This window comes from Selaginella moellendorffii, unplaced genomic scaffold (genome assembly GCF_000143415.4).
Source record: "Selaginella moellendorffii unplaced genomic scaffold, v1.0 SELMOscaffold_84, whole genome shotgun sequence".
Lineage (NCBI taxonomy): Eukaryota > Viridiplantae > Streptophyta > Lycopodiopsida > Selaginellales > Selaginellaceae > Selaginella > Selaginella moellendorffii.
This window is the reverse complement of record NW_003314345.1, coordinates 531,253-546,959: the sequence shown is the minus strand read 5'-3', so window position 1 is coordinate 546,959 and position 15,707 is coordinate 531,253. Positions and strand designations below refer to the sequence as shown.

General features: G+C 43.5%; 1 protein-coding gene across 1 annotated transcript; it reads left to right on the top strand.

Annotated features, from left to right (window-relative positions):
* The first annotated feature begins 10,590 nt into the window (after nucleotides 1-10,590).
* Nucleotides 10,591-12,346, top strand: LOC9651931 (F-box protein SKIP2). Its single transcript, XM_002987817.2, has one exon. The coding sequence runs from the start codon at nucleotides 10,603-10,605 to the stop codon at nucleotides 12,136-12,138; it is 1,536 nt and encodes a 511-aa protein (XP_002987863.2). The 5' UTR covers nucleotides 10,591-10,602; the 3' UTR covers nucleotides 12,139-12,346.
* Nucleotides 12,347-15,707: the final 3,361 nt, after the last annotated feature.

The window sequence follows — 15,707 nt, the reverse complement described above, 5'->3', positions numbered from 1 at the left end:
GAGCAAAAAGAGGAGTGAGAAGAGTAAAGGATTATTAAAAGCGCTAGCATATTCGCTTAGGGTTTAGTTTGCCTCCATCAAATGACCTATATGATCTCTCTACTAAAGAGTTATGAAAAAAGAAGAAGAAATAGAATCAAGATTTTATGCTTGACATAAGGATGTCGCCCCGACCACACTCAACTGTATCACGGTCGCACAGGCCCTCTACTGGTTCGACTTAGAAGCCACTTTTGTCTCAAAAGAGCAGCACTGTGCCCCTTAGCTATAAATCACAAATATACAAACACGTTTGGTTTCCCACTCTAACCTCGCAGCAGTGCTTTTGAGGAATTCATATGTATAAAAGTGTCAAAGTTCTTTTTTGTAACTACAGGTATGTTTTGGCATTTTCAATACATTGCAAAGACCATCGGCTTTGAAAGGAGAAAGGTAGTGCGGCTGATATGTTGCTATGGTTGGTTTGGCAGACATTCTTATATGCAATCTTCCAGTGTGGTAGCCAGGAGCAGCGCGTTTGCAGGCAGGAGGGCCAGGATTTCCATGGATCAGCTGTGCTGCCGCCGGCCCCACAGCGGCCCCTGTCAAGGAATCTCTCCAGCTCGTGACGAGGGAGGAGGGATTGGGGCTCTACGAGGACATGATCCTTGGGCAGATGTATTATAGGAGCAAGATGTTTGTATTCGTCCAACAGTGGACAGGAGGCCGTGTCCACGGGATTCATCAAGGCGCTCAAGGGGACTACATTTGCAGCACTTACCGCAATCACGTCCACGCGCTGAGCAAAGGCGTCCCTGCCAGGCAAGTGATGAGCGAGCTCTTCGGCAAATCCACTAGCTGCTGCCGCGGCCAAGGTGGATCCCTGCATATGTTCTCTGCTGCTGTGAGGATTTGCTTTCATCGGTAATGGGATCCCCGTGGCAACTGGAGCATCCTTCTCGACCAAGTTCTTGCAGCAAGTTCTCAAGGATCTACAATTGGCAGTTCTTGGAGTGCTTGGACATGGCTGTGCTGTGGAAGCTGCCGATTGTCCACGTGGTGGAGAACAACCTCTGGGCGATCGGCATGGACCACTTCCAAGCTATGTCAGTGCCGTAGATCTATGCATGGAGTTCACGTCGATGGAATGGATGTGCTCAAAGTCGGCGAGGTGGCCAAGGAAGCCATTGCAAGAGCTCGGAGGGTGACGGCCCGACATTACTGGAGTGTGAGACTTATCAGTATATAGAGGTTATTCTCTCACCGATTCAGACGAGCTCTACAAGCCTGCCTCACTTTGTTCTTCACTCTCTTATTTGGTTCTTTGGAAGCTAAATTTTGGTCTTTCTTTCTGTCCAGAGCAAAAGAGCAAGTATGATGCTTGCGATCCCATCGCTCCTTTCAAAAAGTACTTGCTGGAAGAAAGACTGGCCAGTGAGGCGGAGTTGAAAGCCATCGAAAAAAAGATTGAGGAGATTGTGGAGGATGCTGTGGAGTTTGCGGACGTGTCGCTTCTTCCAGCTCACAGCCAGCTCCTGGAGAACGTTTGTGGATCGCAGAGGCTTTGGAATCGGGCTGGATGGGAAATACGGGGGCGAGGATCCGGCCTTCACACAGCAAAAATTTTTAAGAGACAAAACAACGACAAAAGTTTTATTGCACCTTTGGTTTGCAATGCTCTATGAAAGAGCTTTCTAATCAATCAAAGTGACATTTGTATTGCAAATGCAATCGCAGTCTCTTGATCTTCCAAAGTCATGTCAAACAATGACATGACCAAATGACATGACCACTGAGGGAGTATAAATATCCTTCTGTATGGCACACATAATGTGGTGAACAGGAGCGATTGCTTGGAGCTTGTGTTCTTCAAGCTTCCGCAAAGGGTACGCACACTCCCTCTATCTCAAGTCTGGATGCCTTTTTGTCAAGCCAGTAAGGGCATGACGATCGCCTGCACAGGAGCCGGGTTGCTCTGCCTGGCCACCTTCGAATTCGTGGACTTTGTGCGGCTCACCTCCATCTTCGTGTGCAGCCGCAAGAGGCAAGAGTTTTAGCTTCAACAGTAGACATCTATGACTCGGGCGAGTGGTTCAGGCGGGAAGGCCCGTACCTTCCTTCTGCTTTCTTCTCCTTTAGAATCGACGAGATCAAGGCCTTCTATCCGTGAGCTTAAGACCGTCCTCGGGATGATCATAGTGGTAGAGAAGTGGAATGGTTTGTTTCTTTTTCAGGCACTCGGGCTTCCCTTCGTTTTAGACCTCCATGGCTGCCTCCACCTGCGTTCCTCAAGTGCTAAGAGCCTTGCATAAAGCCTCCGAACGGTTTTGAGATAGGAATCAAGTGCTAGAGTTCGCAAACTGAGTTTCATCTCCTTCTATATTCGTAGGAAAGCCACCGGTAAGCCAATCGATACCGTTTAGGCATTGCATTGAAGATTTGGGCCGCAGGCGGCGCCGCCAGGCTCTTCTTCACTCCCGCCGAGCAGTATCTTGTTCAGGATTCTCCTACCGATCGCTCCCACCATCGCTGCGTCAATCTCGGATATCTTGTCCGGTAGCCATACGCCGCCACCAGAGAGATCAGGCTCCTCTCCAGCATCCAGCGAAAGATCTTCTCAAAGAATCTTCTGGATTCGGCAAAAATTCTTTTTGCATCAGGAATATGCCCATTGTGGGCATATTCATACAAGCATCTTGGGAATATATTTATAGTATTGATGTAACTGTCTAAACAAAAGATACTAAAGTTTTATCCTGATGCTCAAGAACACAACACCCAAGCACACTCACTTACCACATCAACACTCAGTTAGGGTTTGTTTAAATTGAACACTCAGCCCGTTATAATGTCTACAACCACAGATCAGTATCTAGTACCTACATTGAGGAGATGGATTGCAAAGTGGCGTAGATGATGAGGTGTATACTTTGCTTGAACAGTGCTCCATCCTTTCAAGGCTTGAATGAGGCGTGTAAATCTATAGTTGCACCATTCAAGGACCAAAGCAAAATCCTTAATAGTAATCAGGCACGCCCACAAACCCAAGGATATAGTATGTTAAGTGTCCTCAAGATTGGTAAGGCTTAAGCTCAAGCAAGGATGATTCTTGTTACCATATGGTATGTCTAGGTTTTATCATTTTAAATCTGGTTCCTCACTACGGATTTCTCCAGTGCATGGCAGGAAGCAAGATCCTCTTCAGCAGACGTCTAGTGAGTACTATGCATTTCATTACATACAAGAACCGGAGGAAATTGAGATTTCATCCTCTCTTTAACCCTTGTAAAAATATGCAATCCCTTTGTGTCACACATTTTGTGTGGGTGTGTGTGTAATGCCAAACCTTGAGATTTGGGGTTCTTCCTTCCGTGGACCGGGCTGATCCAGTTGGTTTACTTGCTCGGCTTCAAAAATCTTTCCGCAAAATAAAAAATCAAGTGGGAGGAGCATACACGCTAGGTAGTGAACGGGGAATCAAAGAGCTTGATTGAGGTCACCGCCGTGCTGGGCGAGCGAGAAGAGAAGTGTCCAGCTGACCAGGTCCCAGTGGGGCATTGCATAAAAGATTTGCCCAGGCTTGCCAGCAGCGTATTCCAGCAGTAGATGTTGTACTCCGCCATTGCCTCATTCAGGATTCTCCTGGCTTCCTGCGGATCTCCGTACCATTGCCGGGCATCTCGTCAAAAACTTGCCTGGTCGCCGCCAGCTTCAATGTCCCTCTCCGGCGATCTTGTTACATGTAATGCCGCTCTTTTAGAGATGGCCGAAGCCATAAGCTTTTCAACAGCAAGCACGATAGATGACGTTGAACACATTTCTTTCGGCATATGCCATGTGTGAGCATCTGGTTAATTCTTTAGATGCTATGCCTGGTCACAGCATTTCTTCATACGATGCTAGTCGTGCAAAAGAATCATAACTCGATTTTCTGGCCTGAGTATCAAATCTGCACCCTTCTGGCAGGATATTGCCAGCATTGCCAGTTTCGACAAGATACCCAGCGAGACATTTACACATGGAACTTGGACAAGTTGTGGAAGCGATGCTTCTTTTCCAACCACAAACACAATGCTCTCTATACACGCTCAAAACAGGAGCGTTGAAGAATCAAAGGCCATGTTCGAGGTAATATCCGCAGGGTAACTGCAAACGCTCACTTTTTTTTCTCAAAAATTAAAAAATACAAAAAAAACCCTAGCTGTGTGGGTGCACGGTTATGCAAAACCGATTAAAAGTTGAAAGTATTGTGGCTGTAGGTAGCTCAATGACTTTCAGTGGCGCAATCCTTGACATTAGGTTCTACACACACAAATACACAATCTCCTAGACTTTGATTTTCAACAGCAGTAAGATCGAGCAAGCCTTATTGTTTTTCGAGAACGAGACCTTGTCCTAGTGTTCTATGCCCAGCATAGACCAGGTCAAAAGCTTGTTCTTTGCAATGCCCGAGCTAGACACTATGGGCAGGGCTCCTAACAGGGCTCACACAACGGCATCCTTGAAAAAGTCCAGGACATGCCCACTTGAATGCCCTGTTCCTGTGAGATATAAGCTGGAACTCAATAGATGCCACTCACATTAGGTTTTCTGTGCATTGTAGCCTTTCTCTAACATGCTCGGCCATGCTGTTGCTCGTGGGTGCTTGTAGATGAGCCTGATGGATTTGTTCTCAGTGGGAAAGATTTCCCACATCATGGTTATGATATCTTGTAGCAAATGTGATTGCAAGTATTGAAAGTTATTTATTGTTTAGTCTTTTTGAATATTCTTTCTTTATTGCTATGATAGCAAGAGGTTAATATTGCTAAACCCTTTTTTAATCTCCACTCGAGCTAGTTAAGGAATTGGTCTTTGCATGTACTCTTGGCTATAAGAGCATAAGGACAAATTTTTTAATGTTATTAGTCAAACATACATGATTTGATTAAAGAAACTTATTTATTGACTTGCACTTGCTAGTATTAAGAACCCCTAGTTTGGTCCTTTAATATTCACTAAATGATAACTTACCATATCTATTAAACACTTTGCTATTATGCCCTTTGTGTTAGTCATGTTTGGTTCTAATTGCTATTATGGAAAGTGTCTAGATCTACTAATTTGGCATATCTATGGAATGTAAAGATTGTCTTAAATACGATGGTATTGTTCCCATATCCAAATTTGCAATTTAACTAGTAAGTTTCAAGTTTATCCTGAAGACCAACTCCTAGTACTAACTGTGACTTGGAGTGAAAGCCCAAAGTGTGCATTCCTTAACAAGGAAGTTATGGGGGGTTCCAAATATATAGTCGTAAGCTTTTGAATTTAGACTTCCTAAGAAGTCACTTAGCTCAATATTATTCAAACTTAAGGATGTAATATCCCAACCCTTTACCGATTATGGAAAACCACTATAGGATAAAGAATGAAAACCATATGTGCTACACATTTGTTGTTAAATGTGTGATGAGGTTGACCATATATATTAGCATTGTTGGCATTTTCTAGATTCCTCTATTTTCTAGGTGAAAGCTTTGGTGTCAACAATGACCTATTAGTATTGCTATAGTGGAAGGTCTTGACATAAAGATTTTTTTAAGAAATGAAGAGTCACACATATAGTGAAATGTGTTTGCGCGAATAAGTCAATGACCCCTCCATCTTTTTCTAAAGAGTACCATCAAGGGGTTCACTTAGCACTAGTTCATCCAATGTTTACTTTCTAAAACTTATTTTTATATCAAAAGGTCTTTTATTATTCTCTCCATGTTGATTGATACAAGCTTGAGTTTATCTTCTATTGCTCAGTCTGTTGCCACATGTTTCCATTTCCAGTTGTGTTATGTGGTAAAACTAGTCTTCAATTGTTTATAGCAATGATCATATACATACATGTGTATGAGATAAGGCAGACCTAACTGTGTATGTGAGATATTTAAAGTTTAAACTTCAATCATTATAGGTGGTGTTGAGTCAAATTTTTTACTTCATCCTTTCTTGTGAAAGCTTAGGCAAGACGCAATATCTTAGTCATTTTATTGATCAATTTTTTTTATTATATTACACTATTACGAGCATTATTAAAGTTATCAATATCATCTTTCATCTAGTTTATGGATTGTGAATAGGCATTTATAAATTTCAAAGTGCTATTGACAACACTTATAATTTGGTGTATCCTGACTATACTCAACTTTTCATTTTCTACATGAATTTTTTTTATATTAGTCTTAAAAGTGTGTTAATGCAAAAGAGTTTGAGTGTGCTTAGTCAACACTATCCTATTGCATACATCAACTACATATTACAATCAATAGAGATGAACTATTCCACAATAGATAAAGAGTGTTTAGCAACAGTTTGGGGTTTTGAGAAGCTTCATACATATTTGTATTGTTTTTGAACATTACTAATAGGTGACTATTCTATAATTACTTTGTTATTGAAGTGGAAGAATTTAGTTGGTTGTACTGCTCAATATGCTCTAAAATTTTAAATATATGATTTTGAGGTTGCTCACTGTCTTAGAAGTTTTATCGCTAATGCTAATGCCCCTTCTCAAGCTCCTTTCCCTTCTTCACTCTCTTCTCTTGTTCTTGACAAACTTGCTATTTCAGCATCAATGAATTTTTTTAATGAGGATTCTGTGCCATTGGTAGTTATTACATATGATATTTAGTATCCACAAAGTGTAAAGCAAAATTTACCTTTTCTTAACAAAGTTCATGAAGCTTAAAAAGTTGAGCTGTGGATCTAAAGACTTTAAAAATCTTGCATCACTGTAAGCAACCAAAAAGAACGACTTGAGAGATGATCCATGGGGTTCAAATATAGAGGGAAAAGGGCCCATGAACAAGAGTGCACCCTTTTTTCCAATCGATTAAAGGTCTTGGGATACTTGGGGTTAAGTGTCCTTGGGTTTGAATAGTACTGGGTTGGGTGACCTCCCGGGAAGTCCAAACTCAGGAACTTACAATCACTTGTTGATGACTTATCATTTTAGACAACCTTCTTTATTTTGTTAGGATTGATCTTGATGATCATTTACATATGGTGGTGCCTTTGATATTTATTTCATACCTTCTCCATACTTATTATGACTCTCCTATTTTATAGGGGTATAAAGGACATTAGTATATTATTGAGAAACTTTATATAGGTCAGAAAAGTAATATGATGTTATCTCGTATATATATAATTGTGTTTGGTGCCAAGCTCATAATACTCCCCTTTGTGCTGTAGAAGGATAGTTGGAGTTGATTGCAATTTCCCACTTATTTGAGTTAGTGGCATTTGATATGATAGGGCTTTTTCCATAGTTAATTGTTAGCAATGAGTACATTATTATTACCTCTGACTACTTGACTCACTAGATGGAAGTTGATATTCTTGCTAGTGCATCAATGATTGTTGTTGGATACCTCCTCCTCAATTGAGTGATGTTCCAACATTTTATTCTGAGTAAATTTTTTCAAATAATAGTTCTATATTTATGATTGAGGCATTTCATATTTGGGGATATGCCACATTTTCATGAGTGCTTATTATCCACAGATAAATGGTTTGGTGGAACAACTTGTTTAATCTTTAAAGGAACTTTCAACATTCAGATTAGGATGGTTATTTGTTATCTCTTTGTTTTGTATAAAGTTTCATTAATGCTTCACTATAAAAACTTCTATATAAGCATGATTCAATATTACCAATACAGTTGAGCTTACTTTCATAATTGCCAAGAGTTGCCAATGTTAGGTCTTAGGATCATCCCCCACATATGCATGTATATGGCCATTGCCATAAAGAATGAAGACTGAGTCTGCCAGACGATGTAACTATACATGGCAACATATAGTAACAAACTGAGTAATAGAAAATAAACTTGGTATATGACCCTATCTTTGACCTTGATGTAAGCTCTTGAGTTTGGACTTTCCGGGAGGTCACTCAGCCCAGTACTATTCAAACCCAAGGACGATTAACCCCAAATATCCCAAGACCCTTAACCGATTGAAAAAGGGGATGCACTTTTATTCATGAGCCCTTTCCCTCTATATTTGAACCCTATGAACCATTTCTCAAATCGTTCCCTTTGGTTGTTTACAATCCACCACGCTTCCCTGTAAGTTCACGCCCTCGTGAACGGAAGCTGAGAGCCGTAGCCCGACCCGAGACCGCTCCGATACCAAATGTAAGCTCTTGAGTTTGGACTTCCCGGGATGAATGGAAGCTGAGAGCCATAGCTCTCCCGAGAGCCCCGCTCTCTTGGCACCCTACCCCTCGGGTCGAGCCCAGCGGGAGCGAACTGGACCAACCAGATGTCAATCAACATGTGGTGTGATTCCCTTAGCCAACCAAGGGAGTCGGACTCGAGATCGCTCCGATACCAAATGTAAGCTCTTGAGTTTCCGAGACCGCTCCGATACCAAATGTAAGCTCTTGAGTTTGGACTTCCCGAGAGGTCACCCAGCCCAGTATTATTCAAACCCGAGACCGCTCCGATACCAAATGTAAGCTCTTGAGTTTGGACTTCCCGGGAGGTCACCTAGCCCAGTACTATTCAAACCCAAGGACGATTAACCCCAAGACCCTTAACTGATTGGAAAGGACTCTTATTCATGAGCCCTTTCCCTCTATATTTGAACCCCATGGACCGTCTCTCAAATCGTTCCCTTTAGTTACTTACACTTGAATATGGGTAACAACAATGTTAACTTTCATTGGAACAAAATCATCACCCATGTAAAGTGGAGTTGAAGTATATATAATGACAAATGTATTTGGCTCTATATAAAGCAAGAGGCTTCGAAAGTGAACACTAAATTGCATCACTAATTTAAACAACTCTTATAGAAACAATGCAATTGTTGAAAGACATATCACAATCATCAATATGTCTAAATGCACATTTGAAGATATTTGGGAGAATGTTTCAATTTGCATAAATAGTTGCACTCAAACCATTGTACCACTACAATGTCGTCCTTTAGAGATACATGAGAAGCTTGTGTAGACACTAAACATTATCCCAAAAATAATAAATAGCAATCATAGTAAAGTGATTAAACCAATGGTATACATTATTCCTAAGATTTCCATAAAAGAACTTTAATCGAATAAAGGATTGGCACAAAAGCAGAAGGAGCTATACCATGTGATGTGAATATTACTATCAACTAAATTTAATTGTTCAATTGTAATCAAATAATATCAAGCAATTGCACTAATTGCTTCTCTCGAGTTAACAAATGAGAAAGTTGCTACTTTGTGATGAAGATGAATGAAAATAAGAAAAATAAAAATGAAAAAGATTAAAAAGATATAGGAAAAATGAGATTTAAATAATGCAAAAGCTATATCTAAATCAAAAGTATAAATCCAAGCACTTCTTAGATCTCCACTGATGTAAAATATAAAAATGAAATACAGAAATATACATTTTTAGTTAGTCTAAAAACTTAATTTATATATATGATTAAATTGAAACCAATCCAATGGCTATCAAAATCCCACTATATTAATATTAATATATAACATTGTAGTTGTGCACTTAGATTTGACAATACTAATAAAACTTTACTAAAGATTTTTCAATTATAAAATATATTTTTAAAAATTATTATATTTTAAATAAAATTTACACTATAGAGGTGTTATCTCATATAAAGAAATTAACTATTGGTGAACTTTAGATGAAGTGTTTATAATGTTTTAAAAGAGTATTAACAAAGAAAAAATTAAAGACTTCACAAATGTTAGTTGAGAAAATTTTACTTTGTCAATAAATCATTAGTTAAAATAAAAATTTTAGTCTTTTATACTTATTTTTGTTTAAAATTTCCAAAGAAATTTTAAAGTTTTATATAATATGGTTAAATATATAAGCATATAAACATAAATGAGTTAAATTTATTAGCTTTTAGTTCAAACACATCATTTGAGCATCTATAATCTGTATTGTCCATTTCTAACATTGAGAAAAAAAAAATCTTTCACTAATGCTTTTACTATTAAAAACATTTAATAAAATATTGAATTAACTAATTAAAAATTAATTAAAATTGCAGATTGTGAAAGTTATATTATTCTTTTCCTTTTTCTTTTTTAATAAAAGTATTGATATATATATAGTTCATAGTTAAATAAAGACTTTAAAGTAACATATTTAATTTTTTTATTTATTTTTATATTTGCTTTATTCAAGAAAGAGTTTTATTCAAGAAAGAATAGTAAAGATAACACAAATTGTATAAAAATTACTATTTATTATGCTTGAAAAAATCTAAATGATATATAATATAGGAACATTAATCCCTTACAAAAATAATATTAAAAAATCCTTTCATGTTTAGATTTCCTATTCAATATATATATTTAATTAGTGCTAGATTATGGGAAACCAATCTTAATAATTTTATCAGCTACACTACAAATGTAATTTCTTGTTTCTTATGAATTGATATATATTTTATTTTATTATTGCATTAGTCAACGTTTAAGATTAACTTCACAAACTAAAGTACATTAGTGTTTTGCGAATATTAAAATCACGGCAAAAGAAATAATTAAAGTGGCTACAAAATGAAATGTACATTACTTTCCAAATAGATATGGTTGTGCTAACTAGGCTTAGGGTTTCCAATGGGGGGTGCACAATCGATCCATGCCCGACGGGAAGCCGATCTTCAGATCGCCAGGGGCAGCGAGGAAATCAGCGCTCCAGCTGCCGAATCCATCACTCTTTGCTCGGTTGCCCCGGAATCTGGTAGCTCTAGTGAGAGATTTTTTTGGCTAGAAGAAGCCACAGATCTCACCACTCGCCTCACCGACGATTGCCTGGAGCTGGTGCTCGAGAAGCTGCCGCTCAAGGATCGCAGGAGCTGCTCGCTGGTTTGCCAGAGATGGTTTAGGGCAGAGGCGCAGTCGCGGCAGCTCCTTCTCCTCTCGGCTAACGCCAATCTCTCGCCCAATCTCCCAGATCTGCTCCACCGCTTCAAGCACATCACCAAGCTCGCCCTGAGATGCGATCGAAGCTCGGCCAGCATCGACGATGGCGGATTGCTGCTGGTGGGGAGATACGCGCCCCAGCTGGAGAGGCTCAAGCTCAAGGGCTGCAAGCAAATCACCGACCAGGGGCTGGAGGATTTCTCCAAGCTCTGCCCGTCGCTGCGCAAGCTCTCGTGCGGCTCTTGCGGATTTGGGGCTCGCGGGCTCGACGCCATCCTCGCCAACTGCGAGCTTCTCAAGGATCTCTCGGTGAAGAGGCTCAAGAATCTCTTCCAGGAGCCCGACGCATCCGTGCGCGCCGGCGCTGGCAAGCTCCGCCGCCTCTGCCTCAAGGATCTCGCCAACGCCCACGTCTTCCAGCCGCTCATCGCCGGATCCACGCAGCTCCACAGCCTCGTCCTCGCCAGGCTCTCGGGCGACTGGGACGAGCTCCTGGCCGCCATTCCTCGCCGCCTCACGGAGCTGCGGATGGAGAAGATCCACGTAGGTGACGCTGGCCTGGCCGCCATCTCCGCGGCATGCAAAGCTCTCGAGGTTCTCTACGTGGTCAAGTGTCCCCAGTGCACTAACGCGGGGCTCTCGGCGCTGGCTCACGGCTGCCGGAGCCTCCGCAAGCTCCATCTCGATGGCTGCTTCGTGGGCCGGATTGGCGACGAGGGGCTGGCGGCGATCGGGCAGCGGTGCCCCGAGCTCCAGGAGCTGGTGTTGATCCGGCTCAACGTGAGATCCGCCAGCCTCGCGCTCGGGCTGGAGCGCCTGGCGATTTGCAACAGCGAGAGCTTTGGCGACGCGGAGCTGTCGTGCGCGGTGCTTCGCTGCCGCGAGCTCAAGAAGCTGTGCATCAAGAGCTGCCCGATCTCCGACGTGGGGCTCGAGGCCATCGCCGCCGGATGCCCGAGTCTCGTCAAGGTGAAGATCAAGAAGTGCCGCAGGGTGTCGGCTCCCGGGGCTTCGATGCTCCAGAGCGCCCGCGAGGCGGTGGTGGTGGTGGTGGACTCGCCGGTGGCGGTGGCGGCGGGCATGGATTTGGAGAGGAGGCGAGGAGGTCCTCCAGCGCTGGCTGCTCGAGGTCCTGCTACATCGTCTCATGCCAAGACGAGGTTCTCGTTTCTTACTGGTCCCAGTAACTTTGTGGCTTGCACGCTGAGGAGGATGGCCGCTCCCAGCTAGATCCAATACTAAAATTCTTTGCTTGACATTGTAGTTGTTTCTCTGCACGTACTCTTGGATCCGGATTCCTTCATCGTCATCGCAAGACCTGTTCGTTTGATCGCAGTTAGCCACGCAATGGCTTCATGAGAAAATCTCTTCAAACCTGTTTGATGGATTGGAAATCTCTGTTTCTGTTTTAATACTATTCAGCTCTCTCTTCTTCTTCTTCTCCGTGATCCGCAAGTATCAAGAGTGATAAGTGATTGCTTCTTGTAAGTTAACACGATATTCCTGGATCGATCAAGCTTCTTCCCTCTCTGCACAGCTAGAACATGCCTTAACCGTTACACGATCCGGCTCACAACCTTCTTCTTGCATGCGTGTGAAGAACGCCATGCGTAGCCCGAGATTATGGAAGTCCACGAAACGACATCCCAGTTATCCAACAAGGGCGCCCTCACTTCCTAGATACTGCATTTTCTTACTCTTTCTCCGATGCTTCATGGACTCTGGAGGTCTCGCAAGTTTGTCAATGCGGCAAACACACAACGCGTCATAAATCGACGAAACTCCTTTGGGCCCGTTCTTGAACTTTCCACTTTCCACCTAGGTTTTTAAAAAGATATTTATTTGGTGGGTTTTTACCAACTTTAGGTTAATTATTGAGTATAAAAAGATAGTACAGGCAAACGAGAAACGGAGTTGGAGTCTGCAACATATTTGTGCTAAGCGAGGTGCGTGAGCCATGAGTGGCAACGAACAGTCGATAATCCCAGCTTCCGCAAACAGTACGTGCGCTCCCACCACTGCATGCCTCACCTCTGCCTCCGTGTCAAGCGACCTCAACTCCTCCCCGGTGAGAGTTCCTTTGCCACCAGTGACCGGCAATGGAACACGCCTGGTGGTGTACAGCCGTGAGAGGGATCGATCAACGCGAGAGTTCTATGCCGCTAGCTTCGACAGGCGTTTGCTCTTGATATACAGCTACGACTCGGCTTGGGGCGAGTGGTTTAGGTGCAAAGAATGCCCAGATAAAGAAGGATGGTGTAGGATGGACAGAAAAGCCTTCTATCCGGTGCTGGATCACGGTCAGGTGGTGGTGCTTTGCACGAGGCCCTCAAGGATTGCTACATACAACCTTTGGTTCCTGGCAAATTTTTTGGGTTGATGGCAGCAAGCTGGCGAAAGCTTGTAACTGGTGCTACCTTCAGCTGGGTCCGGACCGGCTTCTGCTGGTGACCGAAAATTTTGAGAGACTGATCGTCGCTGAGAGGCAAGGAGATTGTGTCATATGCTGGCGAGGAGTTTCATGACGCTGGTGAGGAGTTTAATGATCTGTGAAGCGCTGGCGAGGAGTGTCATGATGCTGGTGAGGCGTTTAATGATCTGTCAAGCGCTGGCGACGAGTTTCATGATCTGTCAAGCACTGACGAGGAGTTTCATGATCCGTTGGTGCGGGATAACTTAACATGCACTGATGGGAAGAACAGTATATGGCTGGTGTCCAAGTCGTGTATTGTGCGCTATGGAGTCGATTCCAAGAGCTGGTCAGAGGTGGATGCGCCCGATGCTTTGAGGGAAGCTCGAGGACTACCAGAGCTTGCTTGGTTCTCTTGTTAATAAGCTTGTTTTTTTTTTTTATGTTGATCTTCACTGCTTTTCCATCCAGAGTTTTTTCCATCTCTAAGAAGATAGAGCACGCCTGAAACCAACTATTATTGCCACCACGCATGTTTGACGGAATATAGCGATGTAACTATTCCGCCCCTATCTCTCGCCCAATCTTCCAGATCTCACCAAGCTCATGAAGCGGAGGTATACTTGGGAGCTCAAGATGGATGGGTGGCAGGGATTTGAGGATTCAGATACGGGCATTAACGGTCAAGGCGCGATGGATCAAGGAGTTAAGAGGAGTGACTGCGTAGCTAGTACTTAACCTGTTTGAATTTGTGAGGTTAGGCAGCTAAATACGCAGTTTGCTTCTTCGCAAAATGCGGCACAGAGGGGATTGGTCTCCCGGACTCCGAAGCTGGAGCAAGCTTTCAAAAAGTTCCCGCCTCTGGAGCACAGCCTGTGACGTCTGTCTGTAGAGTTCCAAAGACACGGCGCCTTCCCCACGCTCTGGAGGCTCGCGGATCACTCACGGCCACATAGCGGTGGCCTTGCGCATGCTGGACGAGCGATGCGACGAGCCCACTTTCACGCAGACTCTCCGCGTAGAGATCGATCAGAGAGTTTGCCAGTGCAAGGTCCAGCGTTCCAGCTTAAGAATGGATGCGCGCTCCTCTTTCGAGACACTTGTGCCTGAACCTTACGAGCTTTTCTTTCTCAGCAGTTCCCAGTGCTTCTTTTGATGCCCCTGCCACCGTCAAGGTAGAGCAAGTTCTTAAAGTTGCCAGTCACACGATCCGCCACACACCCTGCCGATTACAAGAGCAAACTCCTCTTCCCCAGTCTGTGATGCAACGCATCCTCCATGCTTCCACACTCTGCGTACATATGCAGCAGCAGAGACACGCTGTTTGAACATTAGTAATTCGCTCGCTGGGCAAGACTCGCTCACCTGTCTGGAGGTCTCGCGAGTTTCTGCACGCTATCAACAATGCAGCAAGCACAATACCGACGCCCGGAATCGCTGCGCCTGCTGCAACGCCGACGAAATTCCTGGAATTTGAAAGAAAACGAGATTGAAAACCCTGTACTAGAGCGAAATTTCTTACCTCGATGACGCCAGTGGGAGCGCGATAACTGCCGATGCCCGCCGCGATCGATTGGATCGCCCGCATTCTCGATTCGATCTAATAGCATTTCAAATAAGCCCGCTCTTTTTCTTCCACCTTTTATCGTCAATAAAGGGCATAGCAGCCATGCACACATGATGTCGCAAAGGATTGCCAGCGGCGAATTCTTGGAGCTTGTCTTCTTCAGGCTATCTGCAATCGATCTGTGCCACGTGAGCTGTATGTGCCGTGAGTGGCAATGATCAGGAATTCGGGAATTTTCTACCGTGGAGCTTGGAGGCTGGATGGATGAGAAGGGTACACTCGCTCCTCCATGTCGCCTCTGGTTCTCTCTTTGTCAAGCCAGTCGAGAATTCCCCGCGTAACAAGTGGCACCACTTCCAGACGCTCCCAAAGGGCATGATGATCGCCAGCAGCGACGCCGGCTTGCTGTGCCTGGCCACGTTTGAGTACTTCAAGCGGCCATCCTCATCTCAACTCCTCCCCGGTGAGAGTTCCTTTGCCGCCAGTGACCAACAATAGAATGCGCATGGTGGTGTACAACAGCGAGAGGGATCGATTAACGCGAGAGTTCTGCATCGCTGCTAACTTCAACGCGCCTTCCCTCTCATATATCAATGAGAAGGCCTTTTATACGATGCGGGATCATGGTGAAGTGGTGGTGTTTTGCACAGGTCCCCAGAAGATTGCAAAATACAACCTGTGGGATGGTTCCTGGCAAGATTTTCAGGTTGATGCCAAGAAGCTGGATCTGGTATTTTATAGGTGGTGCTACCTTCAGCTGGATCAGGACCGGCTTTTGTTGGTAATTGAAAACTTTAGTGAGGGACTGATCATCTCTGAGAG

What these genes read in the sequence shown, in the direction of transcription:
- LOC9651931 (XM_002987817.2), top strand. Translation starts at nt 10,603, where the DNA reads ATGGGGGGTGCACAATCGATCCATGCCCGACGGGAAGCCGATCTTCAG.